Source organism: Pollachius pollachius (assembly GCF_949987615.1).
Source record: "Pollachius pollachius genome assembly, chromosome: 1".
NCBI classification, from domain to species: domain Eukaryota; kingdom Metazoa; phylum Chordata; class Actinopteri; order Gadiformes; family Gadidae; genus Pollachius; species Pollachius pollachius.
Genome location: NC_136934.1, coordinates 28,446,359 through 28,465,512, shown reverse-complemented (window position 1 = coordinate 28,465,512; position 19,154 = coordinate 28,446,359). Strand labels below are relative to the sequence as shown.

The 19,154-nt window shown below is 40.2% G+C and overlaps 2 protein-coding genes across 4 annotated transcripts; one reads left to right on the top strand and one right to left on the bottom strand.

The window, feature by feature from the left end:
- Positions 1–49: 49 nt before the first annotated feature.
- On the top strand, positions 50–7,995 carry cep72 (centrosomal protein 72; the record flags this gene model as incomplete). Of its 2 annotated transcripts, none has more annotated exons than XM_079747905.1 (14): positions 50–146; positions 400–527; positions 885–1,077; positions 1,167–1,287; positions 3,057–3,229; positions 3,371–3,426; positions 3,542–3,584; positions 3,929–4,072; positions 4,170–4,348; positions 4,491–4,584; positions 6,310–6,483; positions 6,577–6,703; positions 6,849–6,960; positions 7,170–7,995. In XM_079747905.1, 14 exons carry the CDS (start codon positions 50–52, stop codon positions 7,269–7,271), a joined length of 1,743 nt encoding a protein of 580 aa, XP_079604031.1. In that variant the 3' UTR covers positions 7,272–7,995. The 2 variants fall into 2 exon arrangements, with proteins under 2 accessions (XP_079604031.1, XP_079604032.1); XM_079747906.1 differs by having other exon boundaries at positions 6,305–6,483.
- A 178-nt stretch (positions 7,996–8,173) lies between these two features.
- On the bottom strand, positions 8,174–18,302 carry tppp (tubulin polymerization promoting protein). Of its 2 annotated transcripts, none has more exons than XM_079747925.1 (5): positions 14,452–18,144; positions 13,996–14,079; positions 12,990–13,325; positions 10,145–10,298; positions 8,174–10,047 (listed from the first exon to the last, which is right to left on the bottom strand). In XM_079747925.1, the coding sequence occupies exons 1-5, from the start codon at positions 14,466–14,468 to the stop codon at positions 9,853–9,855; spliced, it is 786 nt and encodes a 261-aa protein (XP_079604051.1). In that variant the 5' UTR covers positions 14,469–18,144; the 3' UTR covers positions 8,174–9,852. The 2 variants fall into 2 exon arrangements, with proteins under 2 accessions (XP_079604051.1, XP_079604052.1); XM_079747926.1 differs by lacking the exon at positions 14,452–18,144 and adding an exon at positions 18,201–18,302 and having other exon boundaries at positions 8,180–10,047.
- Positions 18,303–19,154: the final 852 nt, after the last annotated feature.

The following is a 19,154-nucleotide window of genomic DNA, read 5'->3' as shown; positions in this document are numbered from 1 at the left end:
TGTTGTGATCTGGAGAGAACAGTGCGCACGCTCACTGAGTACAGTGCGCATGCTCGAGAGTTCAAACAGCATGGCGGCGGACTGCTTGACAACAATAACAGAGCGATGGATACGAGATAAACTACACTTAAAACATCCTTATCTGGGTAATAAGTCAACGAAATAATAATAACTAGTGTTTCAAAATACATATGTACTACTTGCGTTGACATTTAAATAGCGATGTTTAAAGTCACATCTGTGTCACTCATTTAGTTAACTCTTAAAGTCTGTCGCTATCGGATAATATATATATATATATATATATATATATATATATATATATATATATATATATATATTAGTCTAAACTAAACATGGTTAAATGATGCACAACAAGCCGGTGTCCTGTGTTAACAGGGGACGTCAGATCACTGAGGCTTCCAGGAACATACGAAGAAAAGATCCGACATCTGGGGGATGCATTGACCAACTTTATCCGTCTGAAGAGCCTCGACCTCTCCTACAACGCTCTTGTGTCAGTGGAGGTACGTCTGTCTGTCTGCCTCGACCTCTCCTACAACGCTCTGGTGTCAGTGGAGGTTCGTCTGTCCGTCTGCCTCGACCTCTCCTACATGCTCTGGTGTCAGTAGAGGTACGTCTGTTCGTCTACCTCGACCTCTCCTACAACACTCTGGTGTCAGTGGAGGTACGTCTGTCCGTTTGTCTCGACCTCTCCCACAACGCTCTAGTGTCAGTGGAGCTACGTCTGTCCGTCTGCCTCGACCTCTCCTACAACGCTCTGGGGGAGTGGAACTAAATCAATGTTCGACAAAGTGTCTAGTGTGAGCTTTATTCGAGAGCCACTGCACATTCATCAGCAGTTGCTATATTTATCCTCCTAGGGGTTGCAACACTTGGAGATGCTAGAAAGGCTGAATCTCTACTACAACCGCATACCCACCAAGGAGGAGGTCAAAGTCCTCTGTAAGCTGCCAGCATTAAAGGAGTTGGATCTCAGACTCAACCCTTTGACCAGGAGGGATCAAAATTATCGCCTGTCTCTGATCCATGCCATGTCCAGCTTGCAGAAACTTGGTAAGTGACCGTTTTCTCCCCCAAAGAGTTTGTATCCTCTTGTCATATCTCCGACTGACCTAGGTCATTACGCTTTTCCTCTATTTGAGACGATTGTCCAGTCAGAGATACTGAGCGTAAAGTGGCCATCATGCAGTTCCCTTCTGGCTGTGGGCCTCCACAGGGCCCACACTGTCCAGATGAGTGTCCTCACCTGGACACTGAGCAGAGGTAACACTTTTTCTTTATCAGATCCTTATCAACGACATATAGCCTGAAAAAGGTATTGATATAAAAAAAGATGTATACATAGTAGGCTTGGGCAGTATTCGGATTCAGTGTGTCTAGCGGTGTCTATCTGCCCGGGAGACAATCAACAGCACCCCTCTCTATAGTGGTGCAATATATCTATAAAGAGGCCAATTACATATTAGACACAGCATTGTAGGCGAGACCAGTGGTTCTCAAACCTTTTCTACTAGTGTACCCCATCTAAGATATATTTTCAGCTGAATACGGCACAAAACATTTGCACGGTGCAAAATTTAGTTAGAAACATGGGCCGGTGCTTTATGCAACTATTGGCTAATTTCTCCCTACAAAAGAAGCTTATTTTATCCTGAATGTATTTATCCTACCACCGAGGCTCCTCGTCAACTTATCCAAAGCTATAACCTGAGAGTAGATGTTTTTACATTGATGGAAGAAATTGGGTAAAACAAATAATTAAGAAAACATAACGAGCAATTTAAGGTTAACCCATTTGTGCCGGCTGCTGCGCGGCGCAACATTGTATCTAGTTGGGATGGATCTGGGATATGTTTGGTATGATAACGAGTTGGAATGTTCGTTTGGGAGCAAAAAAGCGCATATAGACGAGTTCTTAAGTTGGCTGATTTTAACCGATTCTAACAAAACGCTATAAACTTGGAAAGATAGGGGCATGTCTCATGGTAAAAACTAAATCGCTATGTAAAACCACTGACATGGCTTGAAGTAGCCCGACACTTCTTTGGTAGTATAATAAGGGTCTTAAAGGACAAATCCGGTGTAAAATGGATCTGGGATATGTTTAGTATGATAACAAGTTGGAATGTTCGTTTGGGAGCAAAAAAACGCGTATAGACGTATTCTTAAATTGGCTGTTTTTAGCCGATTCTACCAAAACGCTATAAACTTGGAACGATGGGGGCATTTGTTATGGTAAAAACTAAATCGTTATTTTATAACACTTAAAACGCTAGAAGTAACCCGACTCTTCTTTGGTAGTATAATAAGGGTCTTACCATATACAACTAGGCATTGATAACTTTGTAAGTGTACAGATTGTTTATTAATAAGGACATTTTATACACACAATACCATCAGTAGTTCACCCGTCTACGCCATCTTGTCTTTAAGACTCAATAGGTAGATTGCCGAACACAGAGCTTGTGACATCCGTGAACAACCATTTTACTCCGGATTTGTCCTTTAACATATAAAACGAGGCATTGATAACTTTGTAAGTAGATGACACAGAGGACACAGAGCTTGTGACATCCATGAACAACACACAAGCTCTGGTTTCACCAATCTACTTATCGAGTCTTAAAGACAAGAAGGCGTCGACGGGTGAACAACTGATGGTATTGTGTGTATAAAATGTCCTTTTAAATAAACAATCTTTACACTTACAAAGTTATAAGACCCTTATTATACTACCAAGGAAGTGTCGGGCTACTTCTAGATTTGTAAGTGGTTTAAAATAGCGATTTAGTTTTTACCATGAGACATGCCCCTATAGTTCCAAGTTTATAGCGTTTTGGTAGAATCGGCTAAAAACAGTCTACTTAAGAATGCGTCTATATGCGCTTTTTTGCTCCCAAACAAACATTCCAACTCGTTATCATACTAAACATATCCCAGATCCATTTTACACCGGATTTCTCCCTTTAATTCATGACAGCTTTCTGCTCTAGTTGTAAAGTGCTGCATGCTGTTGTGTTTGTTGATTGCAGAAGCAGAAACCAAAGAGTGTCGTCTGTTGAACGCTTAACAAAGAGGGTTTTTGATGTCCCTGATGATATTGTGATGAACTTTGATGCGAAGAGTGATGTTGGCCAAAGTAACACACAATCTCCGTCTTGCTCTTCCCACGAGAATTTGGAGTCTCTTCCTTATCAAAAACAAGGTAAAAATAAAAAGTATACATATAACAATTGCTATTATAATATTATTCTTAAAATTGCCATCACATGTTGTTTGAATGCAGCCTTACTGGGGGAGCCCTAGTTGAGATGAATTGGCCATTTATTTTTGTTTTCCATTCCAGAAACTGAGGAAGGAACAGTAAAAAACATTTCTGAATCTATTAAGACATCCCCTCAGGTGAACCTCATATATAAAGCTTTCATAGATAAAGCTTTCATATATAAATCTTACAAATTAAGATAAGAGTCAAGGTGAAACATTATTATTTTATTAACTTATCATTTGTTTCTAGGAAATGGGTAAATCCATCCTGAGATTCAACAAGACCAAATTTGGTAAGCCTGCAAACCAAACATAGATGCCTTAATCTATCTTTGATGGTAATATCTGTTTGTCAGTCATGAGACATTGTGCAATAATTGAGTTCAGTTAGCTTGTAGGTTTTTTTTTTTTTTGTTTCATATTTCGGGAATTGTTGCTCCCTTGTTGGTATGTCCTAAAAAAATCCTTAACCAACAAGCAGTTAGTTGTAGAAATAAACCTTATGCCCACATGATGAAGACAAAGCTCAATGATAATTTTACTTTTTCCTGTCTTATCGTTTTAAATAAAATCGAATTGTTCTAGATTGATATTGAAAAAATAAAACTCATGGAAAATGTCCCCCTTATTTTCAAAGTAACAGAGAAACCAAGGGTGTCATTTGGCCCAATCGTAGAGAAGATGTGCAGATCACTCACTGGAAGAGCAAAGCACAAGGAGAACACGAGACAAATGAGACTCCAAGCCAAAGGCCATTTCACCCCGAACCCCAGCCAGAAGCGTATGGCATTCTCTTCATGTTATCATACAACAATCAGAAATAATTTCATTTTGATGACGCTTGGTTTTCTATCTCCTCCGTTGTGTCTACGATCTAGCTCAGCGCTGTAGTTCTCCGTTACACAACCTTCAGCCTCCAAGCCCGCCGAGGTCAGGATTCCATCTCTCTGACAAATCAAACCCCATCCTGCACCCGGCAAGAAGATCCTACTGTGGCCTCAACAGAACAGCAGGGGGCGCCGCTGCCTCTCCACAGAAAGCTGACCAGCACAAAAGGGTTGGTGTCCTTCTTCATATATATCAATTAATGGTCATACATTAATAAGAATTCCGCCAACTGGATATTCAATTAGAAAATATGTTATTGTTTTTGGCCCTATGTTAATTTGTATTAAACATACAATAAGTCTTTCTCCCAGGGTAGCTACAGGAAGCCACTGGAAATGCTTCTTAACCTTGTGGACAAGCACTGGGCGGGGGAGAGGTCGCTTCATCAAAACAGCAACTTCCTGTGTGAGTGAGAACCATGGCATATCCCTCTACCATCTTCAGTTTCAAAAATAAATATAACTGCAAGCGGTGATTAACGGGGTCCGAGCAAAATGAAAAGTCAAGAACACACTAATGGAAGATATATAAATATGACATATAATTATGAAGGAAAGATGTTGATGTTCCCCATCATGCCATACTGTGCCTCGGTTTTCAGGTGACTGGGCTGCAGAGCAATGGCCGAATATCATGTTCAGCTTGTTCATAACTGTCTAATCGGGATTCGAACTCTCAAACTAAGGATCACCAGAACAAGGCATTATCCCATTGAGTCAATGATAAACCTGAAACGTAACCTCATTCATATGGTGAAAATGTACACAACATCCAGAAAACTCCAAGCAAATATTTCTCAAATGAATTAAGGGCTTTCTTAAAAGCAAATACCTGAAAAATCTTTGAAATTCTGGGGAAATTAAACATTTGTTGTCAAGAACACGGAACGGAACGGAAGAAATATTAATATGACAGAGAAAAATGGTTAACGAAGAAGTTCCCCTTCTTCGTTAACCATTTTTTCTGTGTCATGCCAGTCAGATTCTTGGAAACTAATGAGCCGGATTGTTGAATGCCTGATGACTTTCAGGTGCTGTTCAATGTTGTGTTTCTTAAATGAGTGGCAACGACAGAATGTTCAGCTTGTTCATAATGCTCTAATCGGGATTCGAACACTCAACCTAAGGATCACCAGTGCAAGGCATTGTCCCATTGAGCCACTGACACTCCTGAACTGTGTGAAGCCTCATTCACATTGTGGAAATGTCAATTGATAAGCACACAACATCAAGAAAACTCCAAGCACACATTTCACAAGAGAATTAAGGGCTTTCTTAAAAGACTATAGATCTGAAAATTTGAACTGTTAATGGTATCCATCTAATCATCGCCGTATGGTAGTTATACAATAACAAAATGGTCATATAGGCAAAATGGGTTGAGACTGGACGTTTGGCTTTCTATTAAATTGTGGGAAAAGTAAACATTTTTAGAGCAGAAGACCAGGGTGAAAAAGATGCATCTGATTTTAGAGATTAATATGATGAAAGAATTAGTAGTGGGGGGTATTGGTATCCACCTAATAATAGTCGTATGTTTTTTTTATACAATAACAAAATGGTCATATAAGAAAAATGGGCTAACTGGCTAACTGCTCCAACTTTATTGGCCATTATTTCTCAAATTTCTCAAACTAAATAAAACAAATTCTGTTTGATGATTTTTGTGAGGCTTGTTCTAAAGATTTTATGTGGCGATTTTGGTGAATTTTTGATTATTTTTGTAGCCTGTGAATCTTTTTATCATGTTTGGCTTTAATATGAAATTGTGGGAAAAGTTATAGATGCATCTATAAAGGGTTTTATAGATGCATCTGATTCTAGAGATTAACATTATGAAAGAATTTTGAGTCCAGGTCAATCTGGTGAGGAGAAATAAGCCTAATTCATGATTTTTTACAATAGTGCCACCTTTGGGTGCAGTACCACAAATTTTGGTTCATGGGTAGTGGGGGTTATTGGTAACCATACCTGAAAATTTCAAGAGTTTTCGACTTACGGTTTAGGCAGCAGTATGACTTTTACAGAATTTGAGAGAAAAAAAAAACGTTACAGAAACAATAGAGGACCAAGCAGCTTCGCTGCACGGACCCCTAATAAAACAAACAAACAACTCTTCATTCCAGCACAGGCAGTCCAGATCCTCTCCATGATGGAGGACGACCTCTCGGTCCAGGAAGCAGAGGTCACGACCTTGAGGTGGGACGTGGCCACGCTGCGCCATGGGGCGGAGTTACGAGAGGAAGAGCATCGGCTGGAAGTCCTGGGGCTTTCGTCTCAAGTGGAGGAGACTCAGGGGGCTGTGGTAAGAAACATGGCCTCTCTAGTTCATACTTGACAACAACACAACCTCTGCTTGGCCGTCATGTTGAGGATCTGCTGGTCTGATGGAGCGTAGGCCGGGGTCCAGGAGCAGCTGAGGCTGGTTCTGGAGGAGAACGTGGGCTTACAGAAGCAGCTGATCAGACTGGAGCAGCAGTACCTCAAGTCTCTGATGAAGATTTCACCAATCGATCAGATAAAAGGTATGGGGAAAAAAACACATATTCAATATAAGATGATTTTTAACATGAAGTAATTTTACTTTATTGAATCCGTGTTTCTCAAACTGACTTCCATCTGCAACTCTTTCCTTCTTGTTTCTGTCCTGGTCTGTCTGTCTGTGCTCAGAGGCTCAGACGGAGGTGGAGGAGCTGAGGAGGGAGATCGAGGGGCTGAGGGAGAAGGTCCAAGAGACGGAGCGCGTCAACGAGTTGACCAACATGCTGCAGGAGAGCCACAGGTGAGAGAGGGACACGCCGCCACAACCTTTATCTCAGACATTAGATGAGATTAAATTAGATTATAAACAACAAGAACACAGAGGGTGCACCGTACTTGCATTAAGAACCTTGATTGATAATGCTGTTTAACGCTGATAACAGTGCCACCTCTTCTGCCATGTACTCACTGGACAGAACCTCTCACTTTGTCATGTTCCATACCCCACAGGTCGCTGGTGGTAACCAACCAGAGGTTACTGGGGGAACTGAACAGCAGTTTGCAACATGGATGATGAGATGGACAAATCAAAACGTCAGAAGTGAGGACTAGTTAGAATGGAAAACAAGACAACATGATTATTGAATGTATGATAGATCCATGTGGATCCATATTGAAGCGTTCATGATATTTAGTATTGCTGTATAGTATTAATTTACACCGATAACTGTTATCTTTAATAAAGTTCACATGTCATTGTTTTACATATTTTATTCAAACTATAAATGAAACAGAGCCTGGCATCGCCAGACCAAATCACAAATGTGTTTTTTCTGGAAGCTCTCAGTTTATTTGGATTTCCACGGGTTTAAAAGTTTGTGATTGGCCCGACCCGGGCCAGGTGTGCTTGGAATCAGTCTGAAAAGAAGGGTTGCCAGAGGCCTATGTCAGAGCAAAAAATACGAGCTTGCAGATTGGTCTGGTTCCATCGTTCAGATCTTCCCTGATTTTGGGAAGATCTGAACTCTTACAGCTGTTTAAACTGTCGTTTAAACAGCTGTAAGAGTTAGAGCAATGTATTCACACAGTAATTTGGATGTTTACTTATGTGTGTGTCAAGCATGTTAAATGTGGAGAGGCGGTACTGGATAGGAGAGACTGGGTAGGCTGGGGTGTATTTCAGATAACTGGAGAGATGTGTGTCCGCCTGCCCAATAGTTTGGGTCGGTCAGACTGCACCTACAGCTCTATGTTTAGCTTGCTGCCGGAGTAAGAAAGTAACACCAAGTAACACAAACCAGCGCTCCTTGATGTTAGAGAGTGTGATTTAGTGTATGGGGGTGATATTTATCTTTTTCTGCAATCTGTTCCCTATCTGTTCCATATAGTAACTTGATGAATATTCAGGTGAGAATGGCTGAAACGCACTCCTGGAATGTTGTTACATTTTAAGTTGAAGTTGAATCAACAAACATCCACCACCACATGCTCTAGCATGTTTTGTTTTTTTATTTTCCAATAATTCACTACAAATAATATCAACAAGTTGTAAAGAGAGAGACAGACGTGTAGCATGCACCAGGACACAATAGTTAACATTAATATAAGACATTATTGTTGGTCCTTTGTGTAAAAGGTGCACTGTATTTGGCATGAAGCATACATCACAGATTGGACCAGAGATACTAAAGCTAATACTTACAGCAAACATTTCAACAACAATGGTACACCACTATGTTAAAAAAAATAGAGAAAAAGCTAGGAAAAGAAATTTCATTATTTATTTTTCCCTTTCCATTTTGAATAAACACTATCATCTCATTTTGTTTAAGATAGTTCAATGTCCACCATTTATTCTACACTTTTTTGTTCTAATAAAGATAATGTCTTCACATTGGTTACAGGATTTAAAATGTTAAATGACAGAAACATTTTTCATGAATCTATGCGCTTCAGAACCAGATGCAGTATACATGTTCCAGCGCTTAAAGAGGAAATAGAGGAAACCCGTGTTTTAAATAAAGACACATCTCTATCAATTCAAAAGAAATATACAAATTCTTACCACCAATATATTAGAACTACAGTATGCTATTCTGACTGAGAGATAATGTAAGAACAATGTTAAAAATACAATCTTCACCAGCCCAGCTCATTAGTTCTGTATGTAGAGTTTATGTTAAATGTTTATTTCCAAAATGGTTTCTGTATACAGTTTACAGGTACGGATACAGGTACGTTTAATATTACGTTCTTGTTAAAAACTTCTCAATCCAAATGTGGATAATTCAGGACGTAAAATATACTTCATATGATCTATATTTTAAAATGTTCTAAAATATATGTGCTATTACTCTTATACTTCTTTCTTCTTTAATTGCTACAGTATAACCTTTTTATAAAATTAAACATAATTTCAATGAAGTGAGTGGGATGCCTAGACATATTCAGTCCGTTATTGTTTTTCGATAAGTGGTTTAAAATAAGGAAAAATTGTTCTATTAGACGTAACGTAAAGGATCTCGGAAATCAGAGAAAATATTAAGATTAATATTAAAATATTAAGATTAAATAATTATTAACAGATTATTATTTCACTATAGATAAGACAGACACACATATAAATAAGGAGGGAGGTATCAATTTAAGTATAATCAATTCAAGTTTTTAATGGTTTTAATAACGGAATCTACTATGAAAATATACAGAGAGGAAATTTCCCCCAATACGGGGGATTGGGGGAAACTAGTATTGGCTAGTTTCCCCCACTACGGGGGAAACTAGCTATTTCCATGAAAAGTGCAAGGTTTATTGCTTTTGTTTCTTGGTGAATGGTTCACTGTACTTTGAAATACTATACGGCCCTATAATAATAACATAGTCATTATGGCTAGTACAGAAGATTCTCTCATTGTTATCTTTGTTCAGGGTTTGGCAGTACCTTACTTTCACATAGGAATGTACCAGCTGGTGATGAAATAGATGTAAACAGTTTTCCAGTTTTTCTGACCTTTCAAAAGGAAATTACACAATAAACAAAACTGAAACAAAATGGCAGACAAACAGAAAATGGCCAGTGGGAGATAACATGATTTTTTTTTTGTGCTTTCAGAATGTGTGTGTGTGTGCGTGTGTGTGTGCTGTTGTTATAGAAAATGATCCATATCAATCTAGTGGTTATCTCCCTTCCCCCTCACATGGGCTTGGCAAGCTTCTTCTCGTAGGAGCCGGCGTGTTTGTATCCGGAGACGTACCCGGACGTGTCCACCACGTCCACACGCCCGGCCTTCCCCTTTCCGCGGCCGCTGTTGTCGAAGCGCTCCTTGTGCGAGCCGGTAAACTTGCTGGTGTCTGTGAGGCGGCTCACCGTGGGGGACGCCACCGCTCTCTGTGGGGTTTTACAAAAACACCTTCACTTCTGAAGTCATTCATACAGTTCTATTCATCATTCTTTGATCATTCTACATACATTATGGTGGCCTTACCGTGACTCCGGAGATAACCGGCGCCTTCCCCTCTATCAGCTTAAAGACCTCGGCCTCGGCCTCCTCTGCGGGCTTCTCTTTATATTTCTTCTTGGCCAGTTCTCCCAGTGCCGCCTTGAACTCGTCAAACGTGATGTTACGGCAGGTTTTCTTCCTGAAATGTGCAAGACAAACATGTCAGTCCTTGAAGGCTGACCCAGCCCTTGAAGGCTGACCCTGCCACCATATGCCTGTGTTGTTGTTCGCAGGCCATCAGGTAATTTATTACCAATACAAAGCCATGCATGATGGCTTCATTGTGGCAGGTTTATGGGTCACACAGGGAACAGATTGTGTCCACCTTGTAAAATGAAGTGTGAAAGCAGATGAACTGTTTAGATTCCATGTCTTCCAGTGGGACTCATTGCTCATAGTCCTTCAAGTCGCTTAACAGGCTCAAACCTGTGGCTAACAACATCGCTCTTGCCATATACCACTATGTTTATGAGACGTATACTCAACACTTTGTTGTTCATAACTAAAGCATATCGCTGTTCCCTATCTTGAGTCGTGTGTCACAGCGGCCTCACCAGTCACTCCCGCTGGGCTGCCCGAGCTGGGCCAAAGACTGGCTGCCTGCCCATTTCACTTCCATGTTAAAAGAGCATAGTAACACAAACACAAACAAGCTATTGCCGTGGTGATAAATCACCTAAACAACGGCCTGTAAAGCCTACCGTCTCCCGGAGCAACCTGCCGTCATAGCAACCAGCTACAGTAAACAGGGCTGTTGGGTTTATTATTCATTTGGCTGCTTCAGTGACAGGGATAGTTTGGGCGCTGCGTGTTTAACATTGGAGGGCCGCATTCCTCCTTGTCGGTTCCATGCTGTCTTATGTCAAGCGGGAAATTGGATTTCCAGTTGGTGTTTTGCAGATAGTCCGCTATACAACCATGTTTCTTTTGTAAATCCATCACAATAAAATACTGGACTCAGTGAAGTGTGTAGATGGTTTTCGTCACGTCAATGCATTATTCTACTATTCTGAGGAGACAAATGATGATGTACTGTAGAATAACAATAGTTTACAGAAAAGGATGAAATTTAATGCTTTGTAAAAGTGTATGGATGCAGCGCATCTGTGTCTGGTGCGTTTGGTCCAACTATGCGCCAGAACGACGTAAATGAATGATAGTGAGGCGAGCAGAGGCGTACCATGGTTATCTACGTAAGCGGCACTGCTGTGGAGCTGAAGTCTAGCAAATGCTGAATCCAACTGTATCTGAAACAGAATTATGGTGGCAACCTTTGTTTGGGATCTGTGTTTTTGGTACTGGGTCTACGGAACAAGGGAAGAGACCGCACTCAGTAGAGACTCACACAAGGTAGAATAAAGTAGTAATTTCCGCCCAGTGAAAGTGCATCTGTTGAACTGCTACAACAATAATCATTCAAGACCTTTTACTGTTATAAGAAAGAAAGTGGAGAGATCCACATCTCTGGCATGATTGCCCTTCCATAACATACACACACCCTTCCCCCCTGGGGGTCAGACCCAGCTTAGAACATGGACCCATCCCCCTTCCTCCTCATCCACTAGTCCTCTCAGCTGCCTCTGAGATATACACACATGCCACACGCTTTGTTAACGATTCCGTTAGACTGAACACACCACTCCAACGGGTATCAGAGCTGCACTCTGCATGTGAGAAGATCCCAATGAAATCCTCAATGGAGATTAGATATTCCACATTTACTATTTACTATATTATTTAGTCAGCAGATGCTATTAAGCACATCCAATTTACAAGTCATAGCTGTTTTAGTGAGATCAGTTTAACATAATAGCTATGCATGAGGTAACCACAAACAAGCAAACTCAATGCAGGTTGGCTTTGTTTTGGAAAAATAATTTAGTTTGATAATAATTTGATAATAATTTGATAATAATGTTCTCGAAACCATTATACTGTAGATGCATTCTTAATTTGGAGTATGTTTTAGGCCTATGATATTTATATATCATACTTTGACTGAAAGGTTTCACCTCACTAAGAGTTGTTTGAATACCTGTTTAAAACATTGTTTGAAGACTGTGCTTGGACCACGTCTGTACCATACATTTCATTATGTGTGGAATACAAAAACAAATATGGAAAGGCCACTTAATCAATGAGAGATTCCAGAGCACTCTTACACTGTCTGTTCCTCCAGTAGAGGACAGTTGATGACTGGTTTCTAGCCACAGTCCTGGAGCTGTCTAGCAGAATAATCTTTATTCTCTGCGTTCAGCCACGATGAAGAAGCTGATTCATGCGTGAAAAAAAAGCTTCAAAATGACCGTGCACAAAAAAAATTCACAATATAGTCAACCATAAGAAAGCTGAATGCCCTCAATAAAAAAATACGTTATTTGGTTCTGTGCTATTTATCATAATAAATAATGGCATAGACATTTGCATCTGTCATACAGGGTGTCTTCTGTTTACATCAGTGACATTCAGCAAATTTCATTCTTCCAGCCAGCTATAATTTAATATGTTTGAATCCTTTTTTGTGGGCTCACTGGTTTTATGGAAGTCTCAATCACCAAAGAGACGGATGACTCTATAAGGCTGAGGAAGAACAGGAAGGACACGCCCTGACCTCCCAAGGTCACACCCTGACCTCTGGTCGTTTCTGATAGTACACCACGACAAGGATAGTAAGACATGACTAACAGTTTGTCATGCAAATTGGCAATTAAGGACTATAAAATAGCAAAAATATGAAGCTATAGCAAACAAATGATGCAATAATTAGTGACAAAGTAGCATGAATTGAAAGTTGGCCACTAGAAGGTAGTAAATAACTGTCTCCTCTTACTTGACTTTAGTGAAGACGATGTCGACATCAGTGAGGGTGATGGATTTCCCGTCGATTACATTGCAGTCCTTGCACAGTTTTGACCAGTTTTTGCCATGCATCTCCTTGCCTGTGGCCCGCGTGTCCCCGTGTATGGCGAAGCGGCGGAAGGACTCTTCCAGTGCAGTCAGTTCCACTGGAGTAGACGCTCCAACGCCACCGTCATTGTTCCCATTGGACTCAGAAGAGAGCCTCTTGGACGCTCTGTCCCTGGACTGTTCACTGGGCGGTCGCATGGATGCTGTGCTCATGTTGGAGTGCTTGGCCGTCTGAACCTTGAAGTCATGCGCGTTATCTCTGAGATAGAGGAACCAGACATCGTTTAAGCATCCAGGTCAGGTCATATGTCGAATTTGACTTATTAGTCATTATCAGGCCTCTATTAAACAAGGGGACCAACTAAATGAATGAGTTGTCTCTCTTCTGCCCATGTCCTGACACATAAGAGTGAACTCATTAGTTATTACTTCTGGGCTGTGCTCATTAACAAATCCAGATGGTTTTAACAACACAAATGGAGTTCTACTTTCTGCACCCGGTCTGATATTGAGGACTGAAGACAACATCCCTGTTCGTTCTTATGGTCTTCTCTAGATCCCTCTAAGCTGACCAGTTTCTGACCTGTTTCTGGCTTTGCTCCATACATGCAAGGAACACAAGGCTTGTTGCCTAATGTCAAGACGTAACATTGTGTTTTTTTCTGTTTACTCTGGCTGCCCTCTTGTTAGGTAGCTCTTTGCTCTGGGCAAGTTTAGACAGTCATTCAAGGGGTGCTGTGAATGGTGTACTGGCACAGAGGTGCAAGTTATTCATAGGATCATGTGAAACGAAAGGGCATTGCAAACTAAGTGCCAGGAACACAGAAAACATTACATTGGTCATTCAGAAATATAATCACTAAACATAATATGTACCCACGTTTTGTAGGTATGCACACATACACTCACACATCGCTAAACAGACTTACTTCTGATCTGCCATGTTGTTGTTGTGGGAATGTATTTCCTTGTGTATACTGTTTGGATTAGCTGAATTTTGTTTCCTTTTTTTGCTGTAAAAAGTGTGAAATGGTGAAAGTTATTGTTTTTAGCGTTTAAGGTTTAAACATCATGTAAAAATAACCAAACCTGCTAATATTCTATTACTCGCAACATGAATAAAACCATTGACATTACATCAATATGTAAATTCACCCAAAATAATGATAAATGCATGGCAATGAGCAGGAGGACACGTCTCCTATTAAACTACTACTATTAATAACTGAATACCCACAAAGAGCCCCAATTTAAACAGCAAAAAATCATGAATTGATTAGAGTTATTCTCTAAACTAACTGTCGCTGTGTGTTTTTAAGTAATTCCCACATACACCACAAAAAAAAAAATCATTTTTCACTTAACTTTTTAACAAAACGTCTCACCTCTCAGCTGTTCCCATAGTTAGGGCATCCTTGAATGATCTTTTTCAACTGCCCAGAATAGCCTTGTTTTGGTCGTACTCACTTCTCATTAAAAGGTACGATGTGAAAGCTGAGTTCCTGTCAGGTCCAACTGGTAAAAAATGAGCTTACTCCCACATGACTCCCACTAAACAAACGCCTTTCACTAACTTGAATGGCACTGTGTAAAGCAAAGAGTTTTGTGTAGAAGGGACAGACCCCAGCAATCACAACTATAACCTGTTTGAATGCAACTAACCTGCTCATGTGCACAATAAAGTGCCCAAAGCCATTGCCATTTGCCATGTCAATTCATAGGACAGAAAAGGGGGAGATAATTAGTGAATAATGTCATTGAGAGATATGGGGACTGGGAGACCATTGTCCAATGAGCAAGTGGCTTGTGTGTTTGTTTGTGTATGAGTATGTATGTGTGTGTGTGTGTGTGTGTGTGTGTGTGTGTGTGTGTGTGTGTGTGTCTGTGTGTGTGTGTGTGTGTGTGTGTGTGTGTGTGTGTGTGTGTGTGTGTGTGTGTGTGTGTGTGTGTGTGTGTGTGTGTGTGACGAGGTCCCATGCCCATCTCCATCACCCACACGGTGACATCTCGGAGTACCACTCACTGTGTGACAGGCATACTTCATCGAGAGCTCCAGCCAAAACAGACATGACGGCAGATTTCAGTTTGGAAAAGTGAGACGCATCTCTTGCAGCTCAAAATCAGTCGTAATCCAGGATAAAAGTATATTCTGAGTAATTAGTATAAATGTTGATCCCCTTTGTAGTATAGCCAAGGAAGATAGTAAACTTTCCACAAACATGCCATGACATGCAGTGACCTTCCCCACTTCATCTGACCACAAATTCAATATTACACATTAAAAAAACTAATCGTTACTCTAATTATATTCATAGTTGCAGAACTTGGCACATGGTCAAGTGTCATTTAAAATGGAAAGTAAGGTGTTCATACTTACTTTTAATTTGTATGACAATTATATTAGAAAATATTATTGAAGGTATTAGCATTATCTTAAGGAAATAGTATTATATTACATTGAATTGTATACTTTGATTTGAGACACCTTGATTTTTATATCATAAGGAAAGTCAGAGGGGTAAGGGGACCATCATACTCTCTAAATAAACACACATTAGTGATAACTATGTCACACTAATTCACTAAAATGTAGCATAAATAACCCATAAATATACACACGCTCCTGATAGCAGCATAATGATGTCCTGTGAGTGCTGTGGTGGTCTTTTGTCATCCTCAACAGAGTGGTAGCTTTGTATTGTTGTTTAGGGAGGCTCCATTCACGGAAGCCATATCTATACAAAACAAAGAAATCTTTTCACACTGACACTGGACTTCATAGCTCTCTGTCTCAAGTGCCATCGTCTCCTGTATAACGAGACTTCTCTGCCTTCAAATTATCTCTTAAGACTTATGAAGAGCTCAAAATACATTAAGTGTGTTGTTCTGGATTGGACTAAAACACATACTGAGAGATTTACCTAAACAACATCCGTCAAGGTTGTTATGTTTTACCCACTGTTTGTGTAATTGATCTATGACATTTTTAGTCTGATTGCTATCATGAGGCCCTATTAAAAAGATTGGACATTAAGTAAACAAGGTACTATACTACATTACCATGGTATTTCATTAATGGTCTGAAACCATGGTTTCACATTAGTTCTGTCCTCACCCTTCTCTCCCCCAACAGAGATGCACATTTGAATCCTGTGGGATATCAAAAGACACATAGAAAAAAATCTAACTGGATGACAGAAGGTTGGGACTTACACTGTACAGCTGAATGCTTTGACTACAAATTCACCCATTTTTAACTAGATCTATTAATAGCAGAAAGACGCTCCGGATAGAACATTCCATAATTCTCAAGCAAGAAGAACCTCCGCAAACCTTGAACCCACTCAGAAGAAGAATTAATGCATCTTCAACTTGTTGGTTTTGCAGATCAGTGTTAACCACACGAGATGACCGCGCCATTAGCGCTATGCCAAGTCTGTGTAAGAACCGCACTGAACCGTACTACCCCATCGAGCCCTCATGGTGGCTGGGCATGAAGCATCTGGCTTCTATCTGGATCACTGCCATGGGCAAGTAGGCCCATATACTCTTGCACCAACAGCCAATCAGATCCACACTCCACAACCACCTCTGTTTACTTACAACTGTCTGTAATCTGACAATCAGCCCCTTGCTGCTAATAGAAGACTTTGTCTCACTGAGAGGAAGGCAGGTGGAATCCACAGAAAGGCATTGGTCACATCGCAGCACTTCCACTCAAAGCATTTCACAACTGTGCAACCAGATGATCCAAAAGGACCTAACAGCAACCCGACTGTCCCTCATCCATTACCAGAATGACCCAGACATACAGAGACAAAGAAACAAAGATGGAGGATAAGAAAATAATGAGAGCCGGTTAAAGACCCTCATTATTACATAAGTAAATCAACATCCTGGCATTCTGATGCTGTTAGTCCTCTAGCTTCCCCTCCTTCTTCTCTCCCAGTCCACACTTTTAGGAGCAATAGACAACGTATAACATGAGGCTAAGCCTAGGTTAATTGTGGTAATCAAATCACCCACATAAGTCAGTGGAAGCTTAGTGTCTTGAGACATTCATTTACAAAAACCCATCCCATAACCAAGATGGTCGAATAATTAAATATGGCAAAATATGCCAGTGCAATTATTCTAGTAAAAAGTAGTTTGTACATGGATGCATTTCCAACCTTTCAGTTTTCCAACCACAGATAAATATGAATTATGTTTTGACTAATTAGGTCCACTGGTTTACACATTGAGGTTAACTCTGGAGGACAGAAGCTGTGAGGCTCAAGCGCAGGAGCAGAGGAATCTGGGACAAAGGGAAAGATGAATCTGTTTTCTCCTCATGCATGACTAACCCTACATATGGGGCGAATAGCTCCTGCAAGGTATTCATTGCACTGGATGTCAAAGAGTGGCATACACGAGTACATTTAGTCCAAGGGTGTTATACTGCATTTAGATGCCTCTGCGATTGAGGCTACTAATCTATTTGTTCCTACTACAAAGCAACGCTAAGTCATACATAATTATGTAACTAGTGAGGTTAATCATTATAGTTTTTTAACTACATAAAAAAACATTGACCTTAATAGAATGGGAAATGAACAAGTAATAGCATAGGCCAGTAGGAGCATGTTTTTCTGGCGCGATGGATCATGTTACATAAACTTGCAAATGCGAGATTCATACAGCAGGAGCAGTGGCAGAGGAATACACGTGATCATTGTTATTGTTCAGGATTCAGCTTTGAGGCGCGCCTCCATAGGCGCTCTCCAACAAGCACACACTACCCACGTTTAACCGCACATTGTCTCATGCAAAAAACGATGGGATCAAAGCCACATGGAATATATATTATTCATTAATTTGTTACTTACATTTCTGCATGGGGTATGTATAATATCAATCCGTGCAATTTAACCTACAGAAAAGCCTAAAATTGACATAGGCCTACATAAAGAATTGTTGATAGACGAATGTGAGTTTGCAATGATGATGTTAGGAGTGCCTATCTTAGCGCAATGTGTTTACATAATTTGTTGTCCTATGTATCCTGTCATTTAAGGGGGTTGTTTTCAAAACAAAATTGCTTCTCGTTATACAAGGATCCCCTGATATAAAATGTAAAATGAAATGCATTTACCTGTCAGGTTAATGATCCACCTTCTCTAGGTGAGGGTTGTCGGTTCTACAGAGCCATCAGTTCTCTGTTCTCCAGCTCTTTTCTCCATCTGCCTCGGAAAGCTCGAGAGAGAGAGTGGGAGATGCTGAAGCAAAACTAGAGGGCTGATTGGCTGCCGTCTGAGGTCTGATGTCCATGTCAGAGAAAAAGCTTCTGAAATATATTCCCTCTTTTGGACCGTGGATCATTTGTCCTTCTGCCTACAATGTCTATACAGTATACAAACCCAACCCAAAGATATTCAAAATAAAACGGGTTTTACCATAGTTGATGTTATTTTGCCAGCAAGACTTTTCAGGTCCCCACTATTTCGTAGAATAATTACCAATAAAGATAAAAGATTGATGAGATGTCCGTGCACGTTCATAATATATTGTCATCTAATTAATCATCTAAATATTTTCCAGGAAGTTCCTCTGGGCAGTTTCAGACACATAATATCTTATTGTCAGATCTTTATGGCTATGTTGAATCTTTGCAGAGTTCTTTTTCCAAGTGGTTGGTGAGTATTTTGATGATCAGTGTATGTCCATTAAACATCCGAAGATAGGCTGTCGACAAGACTTAGAAACCAATTATGCAGCCCTTGAGTTCATAAGGGCCTGGTAGACACCAACAGAGAGTTTCATGTATGTTTAGGAAATAACCTATTACCTTTATCCTTAAAAGGGGACGTCGCCAAACCATGTAGGCTTAACTACTTTGCCACAATAGTGCCACCGTGTGGTCATGTATAGCCTCGAAGGAAAAAAACATGCATATTGAAATGGTAGAATAATCACTCCATGATTATGAAATAAGAAATTCAAATACTTAAATCGTGCAATCAAAAATTTTATGTACACGATTTTAATACATTTTGAATGCATCGCTTCATGACGTATTACATACACCAGCCAACTCTAAAGAAAGGAG